General features: G+C 40.8%; 1 protein-coding gene across 9 annotated transcripts in view; it reads left to right on the forward strand.

The window, feature by feature from the left end:
* The window catches only part of DOCK9 (dedicator of cytokinesis 9), a 175,062-nt gene that overhangs the window by 45,689 nt on the left and 112,102 nt on the right, over positions 1-17,271 (forward strand). For all 9 annotated transcript variants that reach the window (XM_024739809.1, XM_024739792.1, XM_024739820.1 and 6 more), the window contains exons 5-9: positions 975-1,044; positions 3,042-3,137; positions 4,118-4,252; positions 9,586-9,760; positions 10,680-10,747. In XM_024739809.1, coding sequence (XP_024595577.1) covers positions 975-1,044; positions 3,042-3,137; positions 4,118-4,252; positions 9,586-9,760; positions 10,680-10,747 — 544 coding nt within the window. The remainder of the gene's footprint in view (positions 1-974; positions 1,045-3,041; positions 3,138-4,117; positions 4,253-9,585; positions 9,761-10,679; positions 10,748-17,271) is intronic.

Here is a 17,271-nt window from a genome sequence, read left to right on the forward strand (position 1 = left end):
TCTTAGGGTTTGTTCCATCTATGAGTTTGAACTGTTTATACCATTCTCAGTGGACCTAGCTGTTTGTTTTTTCTGTTTGTGTGGTTCAGCTACTCCTTAAGAGCGTCCAGCCAACTTCCCAATTGCCTCTTTTTAAACCTCGGCTGAGAACACTCCCTTCCAGCATTGTCCAGATGGGTACGCTCCTTACTTCTGTATGTACCCAGTACTTATCTGGGGACTTAATTCTTCCTGTTTGGTCAGTAAAGCTATCTTCACTGATACGTTTGTTCATGCTCTTCTCATGACTGAAAGAGAACCGACCGGGGATTCAGTGTATTTTATACGATATACTTTTACTGCTGGTGGATTTTACCTCTTGGCGTTAATAAGAATTTCAGTTGTGTGATGAGAAGGAGACGAAGGTTGTAACAGTGATTAAGAACATAGACTCTGTAGTCGGCCTGCATCATCTACTTACTCTGCCCTCTGTAAGCCTTAGTGTCCTCATCTGTTAAGTGGTCTTAGCACCAGTCCCCACCATCTAAAGGACTAAAGGAGGTAACACATGTGAAGTACAGCACAGTGCCTAGCACATAATAACCGTTTAATGACTGATATCGTTACTGTCATGTTTTTGTTGTTAATACCATCATCATTAAGACTGTGGTTTCCGATCACTTCAGATGGAGTGACCTCATTTAAACTTCGTATTAAAAGTTATTCTACCATGTGTTTATTTATTAATACACTTTCCCATTTTTAATCTACGTAACTCCCAACAAGCCATGCCGTCTTGTCTGCCTGGCTTTTGGGAGCTCTCTAACTCTTGCATCACCCACTTTGAAAAGCAACTTCATCTGTTGTTTTTATTCTTTAGCCAAGTGGGCCAGCTTTGGATTTGTTAAATGCTGGTTCCTTTGATGGGGGAAGAAATGCAGCATCTCTTCATAGATTAGGTAATTATAAAACGAGATTCTTTCTTCTTTTTAAAGCAAAGTGGCCAAGTTGGATAAACTTCCAGTTCATGTCTATGAAGTTGATGAGGAGGTGGACAAAGATGAGGTAGGATGCTTGCTGGCGGATCGAAGGATTGATTTAGTTCACAGATTTAGAAGATTCATTGGAAAATTACCAACATTTAGCCAAAACAGGAATTGGAATGTTCCTTGAAACCGGGGAGGAATTTTTAAAAAATGTATTGTTTGATTGATTGAAATAAGGTCTCTGTTTCAACTTGACTGCTTAGCATTGCCTGTTCCTCTGGTCCTTGTTTATTTGTTCTGAGATCATTTTCAAAGTCCCGGACAAGATTTGGCTACATTGTTAAAAGATCAAGATTACTTAGATCCTAAGTTGAGGTTGTTTTTCAGCAGGCTATTTGAAGCAAACTGGCAGCCAGTAGATTTTAAATGGCTGTTTCTTCAGTGAGGGCTCTGAGTAAAGTAGATAGTACCCAGAACCTCTGAATTTAACAAGCCCACTCCCCCTACTATTGGGGGAACGGTTATGGCCAGAGAAGTGGATAAAGAGAGCCGGGCATTAAGGTGACCGTGTCCACTGAGCAAGGAAAACCTAATAAAAAGTTAGTGCTGCCCATCTCCGCATTACTTACTCTTCCCTACTCAGTATTCGATGCCTAATTGTGAGTGTTAACAATGTCCATGGTAGCAAATTATTTTAGAAACCACTTTAAAAATATTCTGGGAAGGGTGAGTGGTCATTCACAATGAAAAATAAGATATTAAAAACTTGGTGCTGATTAATAGTAAGAGGAGGACTGATTGAAATAATGCACATAAGAGCGCACACCAAACTGTAAAATCCTAGACAGGTAAGTTACTTCTGTTATCACTAATAATAACAACAGTAAAACCACCAATATTAAAATTGAGGTGGGCTTCCCTGGTGGCGCAGTGGTTGAGAGTCCGCCTGCCGATGCAGGGGACACAGGTTCATGCCCCGGTCCAGGAAGATTCCACATGCCACGGAGCGGCTGCCCGTGAGCCATGGCCGCTGAGGCTGTGCGTCCAGAGCCTGTGCTCCGCAACGGGAGAGGCCACAGCAGTGAGAGGCCCGCGTACCACAAAAAAAAAAAAAAAATTGAGGTGGTCTCAGACAAAGCATAAGACAGGTCTTTCTGCAGTTGTCTACTTGATTACAAAAATAAACATCATAATTAGACTAGTCCTTAGGAGGTGTGAGCTGGGTGACCTGACAGTGTAGTCCTCTCTTCCTAAGGCTCCTACTCAAGTGTGTATTGGACACAGTCTTAGGGGGCAGAGTCACAAGGCAGAGATCTTAGAGAGTAAGGAAGGGGCGCGGGTCAGAATGTGGTGGAAGGTTTGCCACATTGTGTATTTGTGTGTGTGTATATTTCATCTGTCTGTCTGCTTATTATATGTGCAAATATAAGCCTGACTTATTTATAGCAGCAGCTGGCAGCCCCATGCCCTTAAACCCAGATCTCAGTTTTCGGGTCAGAACTTGAGGAAACATGTTTCTTTACTTTTCTAGCTGTCGCCCTTCACTTTTCTCTCTCCTCCTTTCCTCTCTCCCTGTTGTGGTCTTGCCTCTCTCTTTCCCTCATTTCTGTTGCCCCAGCATTTTATCTCTGCTTTCTTTATTGCCTGCCTCATATTTCCTTCCTTTCTTATTCACCTTTCCCTGAACTAAGCATCTGGGAAGTTTTCCAGGAATTTGCTTTTGTCCTCCAACTATATGGGAGTGTAATGTGAAAACATTTTTCACCAAACCGGGTGAGACCTTACAACTTGAGTGGTTAAGTATGGTATGTACTTTTTGTGGCTCATTAAACACTTAAAATACTTGGGGGGGGGGGGGAAACTTGGACTATAACAAGCTTTGCTTTTTAATGGACTAGCATTTGCTTTTTAATGGACTAGGCTTGTTCCACCTCTTTTATTGATAAGTGGACACAGTAGATGTTAGTGCCAGACAGTTACTCCAGTAAAGGGGCGAGGGGCAACCTGGTATGAATTGAATGGATTTCCCATCAGTAATAACGGGAGATTGATTGCGATGTTGCCCTTGTCTCCTAGGATGCTGCTTCCCTCGGCTCTCAGAAGGGTGGGATCACCAAGCACGGTTGGCTGTACAAAGGCAACATGAACAGTGCAATAAGCGTGACCATGAGGGTAAGGAGGCCCATCACCCTGCTTTCCCCTTACTAAGCCCTTTTTTTCCTGTGGGTCTTGGAAATGATGCTCAAGATGAATGGGCATGCTGTTTTTTCTGACAAAAGTGACATTGTCTGGTGAGTGAGATGCCTCCCTGGTGATCGGTGATCGACCCCCACTGGTACAGCCCCATTTCCACCCTCTCCCCTTGTCACCCTCCAACCACCAGCGTGATGAGATCATCGTAAGGCTGGTGTGAAGGTGCAGTCGCCTTACAGCCTTTCTTCTCCGTATTGACTACAAAAGGGATACTTGGTACCTCGTAGAACATCACCGAGGGGCTACACCTAAGCACTTTCATGGAGGTCTTCCTGCAGTAAAGTCAAGAAAAGCAAAAATCAAGGACTAAAGGGAAAATGGTTAAATTGGAAGGGGGTTGTCAAGAGAAAAGTAAAACTAGTATAAAAACTATTCAGGAGAGAAGTAGGACCAATGTAAGGCCAGAATTAATAATAAAGAGAAACAATGGAAGTGAGGTAGGATGAGCAGGGGATAAAAGTTAAATCAGGGGAAATGCTGATTGTTGTAATCCTGAGGCTGGAAAATCGTCCAGTTCCGTGAGGCAGAGAACAGTTCCTACTCCGTGTGAGCAAGACACCCTGGGGATTTGAGAAAGTTTCCATCCTTCTGAGCTCCATCCCAAATTAGAATTCCCTTCACCGCTTCTGGGTGGTTATGTAAAAATCTCTGATTCTGTGGGTGAGAAAAATGACCCAGGAATGCTTAGTGAACCAACTCCACAGAATTTAAATTCAGTAAAATTATTAGATGTGATGGAGAGTCTTAACTCACCCAGTTACCTGGGGCACTGGCCAGAATTAGATTTGTTTTGGAGAGAACTGAAATGGTTTTTTCATAGGGTGTACTTGTGAGTTATTGAGAGAGATTGTGGCTGTTCTCATCTTGAAACCATAATTATGTGTGTATTTTTCTCTCAGTCGTTTAAAAGACGATTTTTCCACTTGATTCAACTTGGTGATGGGTCCTACAATTTGAATTTTTATAAAGATGAAAAGATCTCCAAGGAACCAAAAGGATCAATATTTCTGGATTCCTGTATGGGTGTGGTTCAGGTAAATATGAAGCGAGTTTTCTCATTTGTAAAAGTACCATCTATGAATTAGCAGATTTAAGCAAACACTTCAAAAAATGGCAATATTCGTGGTAGAAGTGTAATAGCAGACTTAAAAATGAGTTAAAGGCTTGTTTTTCATCATTTTAGAAGATAGTGGGTACAACACACACGCAGAATTATGTCGTAGGAGGCCCGAGTGCTCTGCATATGAGTTTTTATGTTTAAAACCTGGCTCAGCTACTTTTTACATTTAAATTTATTTATTTGTTTGTTTATTTATTTTCAGCTGCATGGGGTCTTCATTGCTGCACACGGGCTTTCTCTAGTTGCGGTGAGCGGGGGCTGCTCTCTGTTGTGGTACGCGGGCTTCTCATTGCAGTGGCTTCTCTTGTTGTGGAGCACAGGCTCTAGGCACGCGGGCTTCAGTAGTTGTGGCACACAGGCTCAGTAGTTGTGGCTCGCGGGCTCTAGAGCACAGCCTCAGTAGTTGTGGTGCACAGGCTTCGTTGCTCCGCGGCATGTGGGATCTTCCCAGACCAAGACTCGAACCTGTGTCCCCTGCATTGGCAGGCGGATTCTTAACCACTGCTCCACCAGGGAAATCCTCAGCTACTTTTTAACTGTGTGACCTTGGACTGGCTATTAACTGAAGTTTCTTCACATGCAAAATTCAGATAATGATAATATTTCCTTAATAGGGTAAGAGGATTGGATGAGTTAACTTGGAAATATTCAGAACAGTTCTTAGCATCTCTGGGATGACTTTTATCATGATAGTATCAGTGGCACAGTAGTATATTGGCCAAGAGGCTGGGTTTCAGATTCAGACTGAGTTCAGATCCCTGCTCTACCCCTTACAGCTCTATAACCTGGAGATACTTTTCAACTTCTCTGTGCCTCAGGTTCCTCATTTGTTAAGTAGGGATAATGATAGTACTGAATATGGTTATGGAAGGGATTAATCAATACATGTAAAGAGCTTAGAACGGTGCTGGCACATGGTAAGCATTCAGCCAATATTAGGGTTGGGGTTAGGGTTTGTTATCATAGTGCTGTTACAGTTGCAGAGTTAGTCTCAAAAATTATTTTAATTATACATGATACATGAATGTATTTGTATCCTGAAATGTTAGGCAGTACAGGTAGTGCAGAAGTCCCTGTTGACCCCCATGTCTCCCTTTCTCAAGGAGCTACCATTACCAGTTTGGTGTGCCTCCTTCCATGCCTTCGTAGAATTGCCTTTGAAAGCAGGTTGGCAGTTTCCCCAGTCTGTCTGTCCGTCCGTCCATCCACTCATCCACTCCCCTCCAGTTTTCCAGGAATATCTAAGCAGCAATTTACAAGGATGCATAAAACACAGGCTAATATAAATTTAAAGTGGTGTGAAAGGAGTCAGGGTGGGGAAGAGATGAAGTGGGATTAAGTTAAGGAAAAAGCATGTATTTTAAAGACCTAACTAACACCCGCTATGGTGGGTGACAAACCAGGCTCTACGCTTTCTAGCTTGGGGACCCGTTCAGTTGCACAGTGTCTGTAGATACAAACAGTCCAATTAGTCAGAAGCTGCCCGAGTAATCTCAGAATGAAGCCCATTCAGGCGTTTCTCTTGGGGGCCCTCATACAGAGGGCGCTGTGTGATGAACGAACGGTCTTCTTGACGGCTCCTCACAATAGACGCAGTCACCGTTATCAGAGAATTCTTCCTTAAGATGACTCAGTGTTCGCTGATGACATTAGCCCAAAGCTCGGTTCTCTAAGAAAGGTTGTTTTGTGGGGCCAGTGTGACTAAGGTTAGAGACACAGCTCTGCTTTGACCCTCAGGTGTACTTGCTTATGCATTCACATGTTTACTTAAAATGAAATTGCATTTTCATCCAAATAATACATTCATCTGGTTTAAATGTCAAACAGTACAGGGAGGTAGCACTAAAGGCACAGTTCTGCCAGCATCACCTCACTTCACCTACTCCCCACTCCCTGAAATGGTCATTTTCAACTTTTTCCACTGTTTTTTTTTCTTGGGATTTGCCTCCGTATTGCTAGATAAGGAGTGTCCGCTGCTCTTCATTCATCAGTTGTGGCCATTATGTGATGCTAGAGAGGATTTTAGCTCCTGCAGCCCGCCTTCATGCTCTAAGCTGGACTGACTGCTTCCTCAGCCTCTGCACAGTCACCGTCCTGGAGATTCCCTTTGCTGTCCTGCCTGTGTCAGATTCCTTGTTTCCAGGATCCTATGTCGTCTTCTTTCTCGTTTTCCTTTCTTGTTTTGGAGGAACACATCCTCCAGGAGCTTCCTGGAAATCATGTGTAAGATCTTAATTTTTTGAGTTAGATGAAATTTACCTTAGAATTTGAAGGCGTTCCATTGTCTTCTAGATGCTTGTGTTGTTTTGGAGTCTTATGTTATTCCCTATTCTTCACAGTCTTCTCCTTATCTCATATCTATGGTGACCTGAAATTTAGGTTATTGTGTCTTGATTTTGATTTTTTTGGTAAGCTTTTTTGTTAAGGCATGACATAAGGAGAAAATAAACATGTAATGAATGAGTTTTTACTGAGTTTAGATCTCTATTATCCATTTGCACTGAGAAGTCTGTTCTTGTTCTGGAGACTCTGTCCTGCATGTTCTAGCCACCTGGGTCTTCTGAACTCTGGGCAGCCTCCTCAGTTAGCAAGACTGTCGGACTCTGTTCAGGCTCACCTTCCTGGGTCCAGATAGGCCTCCAGGCAGAAAGTGATGAGGTGATGGTAGGGCTCACCTCATCTATTTCCTTTCTATCAGGGATCACAGGGCTGCCCTGATGGTTGCAAAATACCTAAAAACAGTTGTTTCATCTATTTTGCCCAGTTATTTCTAGTAGTTATGTTGGGAGAATAAGTCCAGACCTTGTTGCTTCATCGTGGTCAGCATGGAAGTTGGGGGTCCAAACTCAGCTGGCTACAGGGGCCAAGCAGATAAGTGAAAGAAGAGGCCTGGGTGTAAAGTGATAGGAAATGCTGGGGACTGTGACAAACTGGAGCACAAGTGGTCCCGTTTAAAGGGGCAGCTGATGTGCTGGGTGGCACTGCCAGCTCAAGGTTGCCAGCTCATCTGGTTCAAGAAAACCAGAAATACAAAATTTTAGTTAAATCTTGGTATTTTTAGTTACTGGTGACTAATTTAAAAACAAACAACCCCCCCCCCCAAACATTGTTTTTGGTCCTCTAGTGCAGGACCAAACCCTAGATCAAGGTGATAGCACCACTTAATATTCATTGAGAATTTTTTTTGCATCAACAGCTAATTGGCATATGGCACTCTCAGCTTGTAACCCAAACTCAGCTGAAAGCTGCCACTGTAGAAACCAAATTATATCAAAGTATGTTTATTCACAGCATAAAGGAAGGAGTACCAGAGCAAATTGTCAATGACAGTGAAGTAACTTCTTGTGTGGGATTCCCAAGTGGGAGTTTCATTTGTATTCTTAAGCTGAGAGACCTTTTCAGTTACATTTTAGTTGAGTTTTCTGGCATTGACTTAAAAAAAATGTTTAAAGCAAAACTAAATATATTTGGCAACTCATTTGGAAAGTAGCAGTAATTACTTTTGTTTTATAAGAGTTTTGTTGCCTGTCTTCAGCAGAGTATAGATGATTTACAGTATGGAGTCCCCAATCACTCAGTCTCTGGAATACATTTCGGAGTCTAAAGCTCTGACTTCAGTGGCCATCCCTTCCTTCATATTCTTTTTGCAGGTGTGGCTGATGGTGTTTTACGTTTAACGAATTGTGTCTAAGGCTTCAATATGATTAAATAATTTGTTTTTATCTCCACATCTGTTTGTAAGCTCAGCTCCAAAAGTTGTGGCTTAAGTATTTCAGGTTTTTTTTTTTTAATATTGCCTTTGGACATTGTAAAAATATGAGCTGATTAATGCTATGAGTTCAAAGAAATGCCTATACTAAAATTTAAAACTAGACCTGAAAAGAATCCAGTTACGAATCTTGAGCCTAAAAGTGTTTTAGAACCTTGAAGTTGATTACACTTATTTTGCAGATAAGGAAACTGAGGCTCAGAAAGAGGAATAATTCAGAATCAAGGCCTAATGCTCACCCTACTTTTAACTTATTTTCATAGTAATGAGTAGGTGAGGAGTGCAGGGGAGAGAACTCCTTTCATATCTGGCCTTTGACCCCTTCTCTGACTCCTTCTGTGAAGTGAGGTGTGAGGCGTTGTGCACAGTGGTCTGCATGCTCTGCTGGGAGCAGTTCTCTCCTGAGAACCATGCTGCAGAGGTCACAGAGGCGACTTTGGGAGGGCCACCCTGTCCCCGAGACATTCGCTGAGGGCCCCCTCAGGGACTGCGGCTAACCAGCTAGAATTTTAGCGGGCGAAGGCTCTGCTCGGACGCCGCACATTGGTGGGAGTTTGTGATGTCACGTCCCTCAGCCTGTAAGTACCAGGAGTCTTGAGTCATGTTCCTCGGAGCTGAACCTCTATCTAGTGCAGTCACCAGGGCGATTTTACCCACCAGGGGATGTTTGATAATATCTGAAGACATGTTTTGATCTTCACAACTGGGGGGCTATGCTACTGGCATCTAAGGAGTAAGACCAGGCTGCTTCTAAACAGGCTGCAGTGCACAGGACGGTCCACATAACAGTTATTGGCCCCAAGCGTCAGTAGTGCCAAAGTGGAGAAACCCTGGCCTCGTGCACATTCATCCTTTGTCATTTAATGCACATGGACTGTGGTTTTTATACTTTAAGTAAGATACCCTTTCACAGGCATAAAAGCTGGAGGCATGAGGGAAGCTGGAGGAAGGTAGACGTGGTGTCTAAATACCTTTTGGGCCTCATAAATGATGAGAAAGTTCCAGGTAAGGAAATCAGACATATTGATAGATAATGGTTTGCTTTTAAAATGTGATACCACATACTACTTCATTAACAAAGATAGGAGCTAGAGGAACTGAAAATTTTCAATGAAATTTCATTCATTCAGATATTTTTCAAGAGCCTATTATTTGCCAAGCGGTGTTCTAGAAATAGGGATGTAGCACTGAACAAAAGAAATCTCTGCTCTGAAGAGCTTCCATTTCATTGGATGGGACAGACAACAAATAAATATGTAAAATGTGTAATGTGTCAGATGGGAAAATGAAGCCATGAAGAAAATAATTGAGGGAAGGTGGATACAGATGGGGGTTTATTGGGAAGGGGCTTGCCTTTTTAAATAACTTGGTCCGAAATGCTGATGAGATAGTACCCATCAGCAGATAATAAAGAGAATAATTTTTAAGGCTGTTCCAGTTCTTCCGAAATGTGTCTCTTTACCCTTTTTCTGTTTCAGAACAACAAAGTCAGGCGTTTTGCTTTTGAGCTCAAGATGCAGGACAAAAGTAGTTACCTTTTGGCAGCAGACACTGAAGCGGAAATGGAAGAGTGGATCACAACTCTGAACAAGATTCTCCAGCTCAACTTTGAAGCTGCAATGCAAGAAAAGCGAAACGGAGACTCTCATGAAGGTAGGCAGGTATAGCTTTCCCCAGGTGCATGCACACTCTGCGGGTGTCTTCTATTTTGCCAGAGGGCACAGGAAGTGCCAGATTACTGCAGAGGTACATGGAGGTGGGACAGACGTGAGCTCCTTAGAGATAACCTGTCAGCAAAGATTTTGTCCCAGTAAAATGTCCTACCCTGACATCATTTGTATAATGAGAAGAATCACAGCTTTGGAGGCAGAAAGGAATACCTGAGTTCAAGTCCCAGCAATACCATTTTTCAGCCGTGAGACCTTGGGCAAGCCACTTATGTTTTCAGAGCCTTGGATTACTCTCTTGTAAAATGGGAATCAAAACAGAACTTGTTGGTCGATGGGAAGATTAAACAAGATAATGTATCTCAAGTACCTGGCATAGAGTCGGCACTTCAAATACTAATTATAGTTTTTATTGTTATCATTAATCATATCCTTTGGAATTTTCAAGTCAAAGTTAGGATGGGCAGAAGCCACAGATTAAATTGGTTGGGAAAATCTGGCTATGTTCTTGACAATTCATGTTTTATTTCAGGTTCTTGGACAGGTGATTCCCAACTCTGGCTGTGCCTTAGAAGTCCCTGGAGACTTTTAACAAGTACTCTTTCCTTTGTCCCACCAGAGATTCTGGTTTAGTTGGCCTGGGCTGGTGCCTGGTGGGTGTGGCCATGTGTGCTGCTGTCCATAGCTCTTGACAGTTCTGGTTAGACACTGTCCGTGCTGCTCCAGCCATCACCACTGGGCCTGGCACCAGCATTTTTTAAAAGCTCTGAGGTGTTTCTGTTGGGTATCCAGAGTTGCAAACCACTGTGTGAAAGGGCACGTAAGAGAAACGGCCTTCCTCCTCCTGTTTTAAATAAAATGCTTTCAACTGTGAGTGACTTAGGTAATCTGTTTTGCTGTTTTAGATGATGAGCAAAGCAAAATAGAAGGTTCCGTTTCCGGTTTAGATAGCTACCTGCCTGAACTTGCCAAGGTAACATCATCTTAAATCTTCTGCTCTTCATAAAATGATATTGAAATGATTAACAAATACATTATAGTAAATTATTAAAATCATGGTGTAGTTACTGCTATTTTTTGACTTCAGCGTTTGGTGAGGTGAAACACATGGCTGACTTCTTAAGTCGGATTTGAGTTTGTTTTCCAGAAAGTGCCTTACAAAGTATTCTGTTTTTGTTATTCTTTGTTTTCCCCACATAATATTTAATGCCACATTAGAAGTATTGAAGAAATAACCAAGGTGCACAGGTAAATGTTTCCATAGTAACATGTTACTTAGTACGTTCACACATACGCTTCCCCTATTCAAGTTAATAGAGACAATTCCAAAAAGGATGGATAAGTAATAATCTTGTTACTGAACAAAAGAGGGTTGCCTGAGTTATATGAATTTTTCCCGGGTCAGTCTGAATGAAAAAAAAAAAAAAAGTTATACCTGTTTTTTATAATCTTGAGAAACTCAAAAAGTTACTGAAAAGCACGAAGATCAAAACAACCATATTCCCACCACCCAGATTCAACACCTGTTACTGTATTGTCTTTTCAGCTTCAACATTTTTTAAAGAAATAAAAATATCAGTTATACTTGAAATTCTTTTTTAAACATCATCTGTATTCCATTCCCTTCTTCCCCCACAACCTCAACTAGAGACAACCACTATTATGAGTTTTCTGGAAATACTTCCATTTGATTTTCATATCTTTACCAATATATCTATCATAATAATATGTGGCTGCGTTTTGTACGTTTAACATATTATATAAATGCTAACATATTATTCTGTACTTGTTTTTATTTTTAAATTAGCCTTGTTTTTGAGATCCATCCAAGTTGGTATATAGATCTAATTCATACCCTTTACTGCATTGTGTAAGCATTTCATTTTAGCAGTTCTATTATTTCCAATTTTTTCTATTACAAGCAGTGCTACAATGAATATCCTTGTACTTGCCTCCTTGTGTGCATCTCTGAATAATTCTTTCTAAATGAGAGAAATATCCTTGTCTTCTTTGGCCCTCTATATTCTTACTCTGTTATTGCCTTTCTATTCTTTTGTGTGTGTGTGTGTGTGTGTGTGTGTGTGTGTGTGTGTGTGTGAATACAGTGAAATAGAGACGCTACACACCCGTATCTTAAACACTGTAATAGAAAACATGGTTTATCTATATACCATTATAAATAGACTAGCATTCAACATTGACCTTTACTTTAAGACAACATAGCTGTTCTAAAATATAAAATCTCCCTCCCTGGCTAGGACTTTAGAGCATTGTTTTTCTTTAGCACTTGACTGTTACCACAGTATCTTTTTAGCACCTGCCTATTAAAGCTAATTTTAGTGCTACCACTGTAACCTCCTTCTAGGCTGGGAAGAGTTTAGCTTGTGTGTTTGTGCTTTCATGTTATGAACTTCTGTGTGTCATATTTTGCATTGAGATTCGCTTTTTTGTTATGTTTTGGGGTTCATGATTTCTCAAAGCAGAATCTCTGTTGAAACAGATAATATATGTAGTGCAATCTAGAATTTTAAAAGTTAACTTTCTACACTTACTGGGTGAACACAGTGGATACCTAGGAGAAGACTCATATTATTTGAGCTTAATGTTGATTAATTAGAAATGTTTTTTTTTCTTGTGAAGACAAACAGGAGTTGTGCCTTCCTTTCTTCTCTCACTGCCTACTACTACCTGGCCTTCAGAATTCCTTGATCCTAAGACCTAAGGAGATATATATCACATATATTTATTCTTTAAAAAAATATATATATATACATATTTATAAAACATATTTGAATATGTTTTTCAAACTGGTGGGTAATGACCAAGTTAGCTGAAGCTATTTTAGTTGGTAAAAAGTAATTAAATTGGTCTAATTAAATTAAATTAATTGGTTTCAATCTCCATTTCTCATTTACTTTTAAATTTTGTCTTCTTTTTTTATTGAAGTAGAACTTACATAGAGTAAAATGCTCAGGCCCTAATTGTATAGCTTGATGGATTTCACGTTTGTGCACCCACATAACCCCCAACATATAGAACATTTCCAGCACCTCAGCAGACTGTCTTGTATCCTCCGTCCCAGCTGACATTCTCGTTGTTTTGACCTCTATGACTGTAGATTAGTTTTGACTATTCTAGACCTTCCGAAAAGTGGAATCATACATATGACTCTTTGTGTCAGGCTTCTTTAGCTCAACATTATGTGACCCAGAATAAAAAAATGGATAGAATTGAATAGAGGATAGTAAAGTGCACTGCCTTTAATAATGATAGATATTATTTAAGATATATGTGTATATCATGCATATATCATATGTTGATATATACATGTAGAAAGAGAGTGAGTGTGTTTGTGTATGTGTGTGTTGGGTTGTGATGTAAATGTATTTCTTAACTGTGGATCATGGTCAGAACCTAAAAAGTGCAGCATTATAAGGGACTTAACTGTTGTTTCCCACCCCCCCACCCCAGCTCTCAAGTGTTTTTAAACCATTTTAATTTAAGAAGGTAGAAAAAGTGCAGACGGTAATTTTTCGAAGAGAAAAAAAAGAAAATTAAGGTGTGCTGTTATTCACCAGCATGCTGCCATCCCACTTGTGGGGCAGGTGTCTGTTGGTGATGCCTCTTGTCCGCCTGCTTGGTGGCAGAAGTGCAGTGTGAGAGGCTCAGGCACCAGTGTGCCTGGCTCTCAGCCCCTTCATCATCCAGGGCCCTGAGTGTGAATGGTTTTGACTATTTATAACCCCCTCCAGTGTATCTGGGGTGGGATCATTTGTGCCTGTTAAGAAAGAAAGCAGGTTGATTGATACCTGGTCATCCTGATTTTAGAAGGAATGGATTCCAGAGTGTGAGATTGAATAGGGGTGGGAGGGCGTGTGGGAGGGGGAGGGAGGCTCGAGTTGCACAGCTAGGCAAGGAGGGAGAGTTTAGTCGGGGTGAGGAGGTTAAGAGGGCAGTACCAGGGAAAGGTCCATGGGGAGATCAGGCCACAGTTACATCAGATTGCAGAGAAAGGCCTAGAACAGTGGGGGCAGGCAAAGGTGTAATTTAATGGCAGGCTCCACTCAGGTCAATTCCTCTTTCTGCTTCATTCATCCTGTTGCCCCGGCTTTTGTTTTCCACTGTGAGGGAAACATAACCAAACAGGATATGAGCGACAGGAAGTTGTTTTAGTACAAAAATAGCTGATGTCTCATTGTGGAATGTGATGGAGGGGCCCTTGACATACAGTAGGAGTGATATGGAATTAGGTTTTCAGAATATTTTGTATGTTCTTGGCCCTTTTGTTGCTTGTACATTTAGTACTGAACATCTCTATTGTTTTCTTATGGGGACACACTGTGTATACCCTAAAACCTGTTCTTTTCCTCCTATTGTCTAAAATGGAGCCAAACATATGTTTGTTCTAAACGTAACAGCATTTATAGTATCAGAGTACACAGTCTTATAAACATTTTTATGAAATAAACACAAACTGTAGTTAAAGTTAGTTAATTGATTTCTTCCCTACAGTGTCAAGGGGTAATATGATCATGTGGTAAACCCGATTACTATTTATTTGATAAATATTTTTTTCTGGTTACATTTACCTTAGGTAACATTGAAATGAATATACATATATGTATGTATGTATATATATCACCTCCTGTGTAAAGGTAGTATGAAGAAAACCCTCATGCTCCCACCTTATATTTTCCTCCATAGCTTTTCTATTTTTGAGCTCTTTGTGTACTCAAAAAACAGCTGCTCACTCTTAATTTGGCCTCCCCATGTGGTTCCTGTTGAACCAAAATTGCTCCCATTCTGTTACCTTGTAACTTCTTTATAGTGAATGAATTTACCTTTCTTGGTAAATCTTCCACAGTTGAACACAGGCTAGAGTCTGGTGTCTCAGACTTTATGGTCTCATTGAGGTTGAGTGAGCATCAGGAGGCCAAGTTCGGCAGTACTCGTCAGAACCCAAACAGTTTCACAGACACCTTCTCTGAGATTTTAAACCACATCTGTAATAAATGCTTCCTTCTCTGTATCCTAATCCAGAAAATTATGTCATTGTGTTATGATACAAAGGAACCAGCTAGGGTTGTGTTTGTGAGGTCATCTGGCGCTCCATTTCTTGGGCTTCCTTATCTAGAATGCTTTATTATAGCTTTGTGACACAGAGGATGAGATGATGGTCCCTGGGAGTTAGATATCATGGAAGTAGTGGAAACAATTCATGACAGCTCTTTAAGTTAAAAGTATGTATTCTGGCTTCAAAGGATTTTGCTAAGTCTTCCTGTTTGCAACCCATTCTGTTTAAATGAGCCAACAGTCAACACAGTATTTTCCTGATGAGCCATCCTCAAAATATGATGCTCTGGCCTTCGATTGTTTTCCCTGCTCAGAGATAAACTTAAGACACAGGGTATGCCTAAACTTTATGGTAGTTCTTCTGGAAACTCTTGAATGTTTGGTTCATAACTGCCTCTTAATACAAGGAAGAAAACATTGTCAGGGTGTATCATTAGTGATTAAACTTAGAGAATACAGGAGTGGGGGGAATAGCCTTTGTTTTAGACAAATCATTCTCTTCTGTAGTGTCTGAGAAGTGTCCGTTTTTATAGAGAATGGCTCTGTCATTGTCACTTTTCTCTCTCCATTTTCCTCTATACTGAATTATTAGACGAGCAGTGGGTAGGACCAGCAACAGGGTTTGGGGAAGAACAAGTTGGGTTCTTCCTGCATCTACGGTATGGACTGACCACAGGTTATTTTAAGAGCAGAGCTGGTCTCTGTCACTTTGAGAAGTGCTGGATGGCATAGTCTGTGGGATTTTTTTTTTTTTTTTTTTTGCGGTACGTGGGCCTCTCACTGTTGTGGCCTCTCCCGTCGCGGAGCACAGGCTCCGGACGCACAGGCTCAGCAGCCATGGCTCGTGGGCCCAGCCGCTCCACGACATGTGGGATCTTCCCAGACCGGGGCACGAACCCGCGTCCCCTGCATCGGCAGGTGAACTCTCAACCACTGTGCCACCAGGGAAGCCCTGTGGGATATTTTTTTACAGCTATGTTTTGTGGGCTCTTAGACTGTGAAAGTACTTATTACAGGAATTTATTTTATTGTCTTTACTAAAATTTAAGTGAAAATAAATGTACTTGCTATTATAAGTAAAAATATTCAAAGTTGTATAAAGAAAAGTTCATGTTTTCCCTTCAACCTCCATCCTGAGAGCACTGATGTTATTAACCTGTTATAATTGTTTCTTTACCGAACCAATTGCTCATGGAAACATTTACACATATGCAGTGTTTTTAGTTATTTTTTAAAATATGCTCATGATATATATATTGCTCTGAAACTTGTTCTATTACTTAAAAATTTTTCATAGATGTTCCCCTGGGGCCATAGAGGATCTAGTTCACTCATTTTCATAGCTGCATAATATTCCAAACATGGATACTGAACACTTTATTCAGCCATCTCCCTATTCATGAGCATCTAGATAATTTCAGTCTTTAGCCTATACAAACAGTAAACATCATGACGTATTTATAAGCTGAAATACTCATGCTCTTATTTCTGTATGAGGAATTCCCCAAGGTGGGATTTCTGGGTCACAGTTTATTGTGCTTTTAGTGCTTTAAATATTGCCAGGTTACTTTCCCAAAAGGTTGTAACAATTCATATTCCCATTTCTCTGCATACTCACCAGAGGAGTGAAAAATGATGTTTCACTGCTTTAATTTGTATCCCACTGTTTTAGTAGTGGTATTTTTCATATTTTTGTATATTTATTTGCCATTTGGTTTTCCTGCTCTCTGACTTGCCTGTTCGTATTCTTTTTTTTTTTTTTTTCGTATTCTTTACCTATTTTTTTCTGGTCTAATAGTTAAAGAATGTGGGCTCTGAAGCCAGACAGCCTCAGTTAGAAGCCAGGTTTCTGCTTAGGGTTGTGAATTTGGGGCAAAGTATTTACCCCTCGAGCCCCAGTGTTTTTCTCTTAAACAAGGATAATAATAAGACTTGCCTCCTAAGTTTGTACCAAATTTAAATGTGCACTTAGGATAACATCTAGCATAGAGATGTTGGCTATTATCAACAAATATTTGCTTTTATCATTATGATGCTTTCAAGTATTTATTATTCCCTGGCTCTGGGGGAAAGCCCTGCCCTTCCCGAGCCACATTTTCTTACTGCCTAGGTTTTACTTGGTAATTCTTTTAAACACTGTTTATCAGGCGTCCCATCTGTTTAAAGCACTCTGGGCCTTGGGAAGGATGGGAGGAGCTTTAAGAAGCTGAGCCTGCTTTTCATCTGTCTCATAGAAGAGCTGTCAGTGTGTGCAAGGTGGATTATAAGCTTTCACGTTATTTTTACATCTAACGTTGTCCCTTCTTCCCCATTAAGTGGTTTTTCTAGTGAAGAATATATCCCTTGGATATTAATGGCAACATCAGGATACTTTGAGTCCGTTTTGGCTAGTTGTTGATTTTTTTTTTTTTTTCTGTTAATGTG

Source organism: Neophocaena asiaeorientalis, unplaced genomic scaffold, assembly GCF_003031525.2.
Source record: "Neophocaena asiaeorientalis asiaeorientalis breed wild unplaced genomic scaffold, Neophocaena_asiaeorientalis_V1.1 scaffold9, whole genome shotgun sequence".
NCBI classification, from domain to species: domain Eukaryota; kingdom Metazoa; phylum Chordata; class Mammalia; order Artiodactyla; family Phocoenidae; genus Neophocaena; species Neophocaena asiaeorientalis.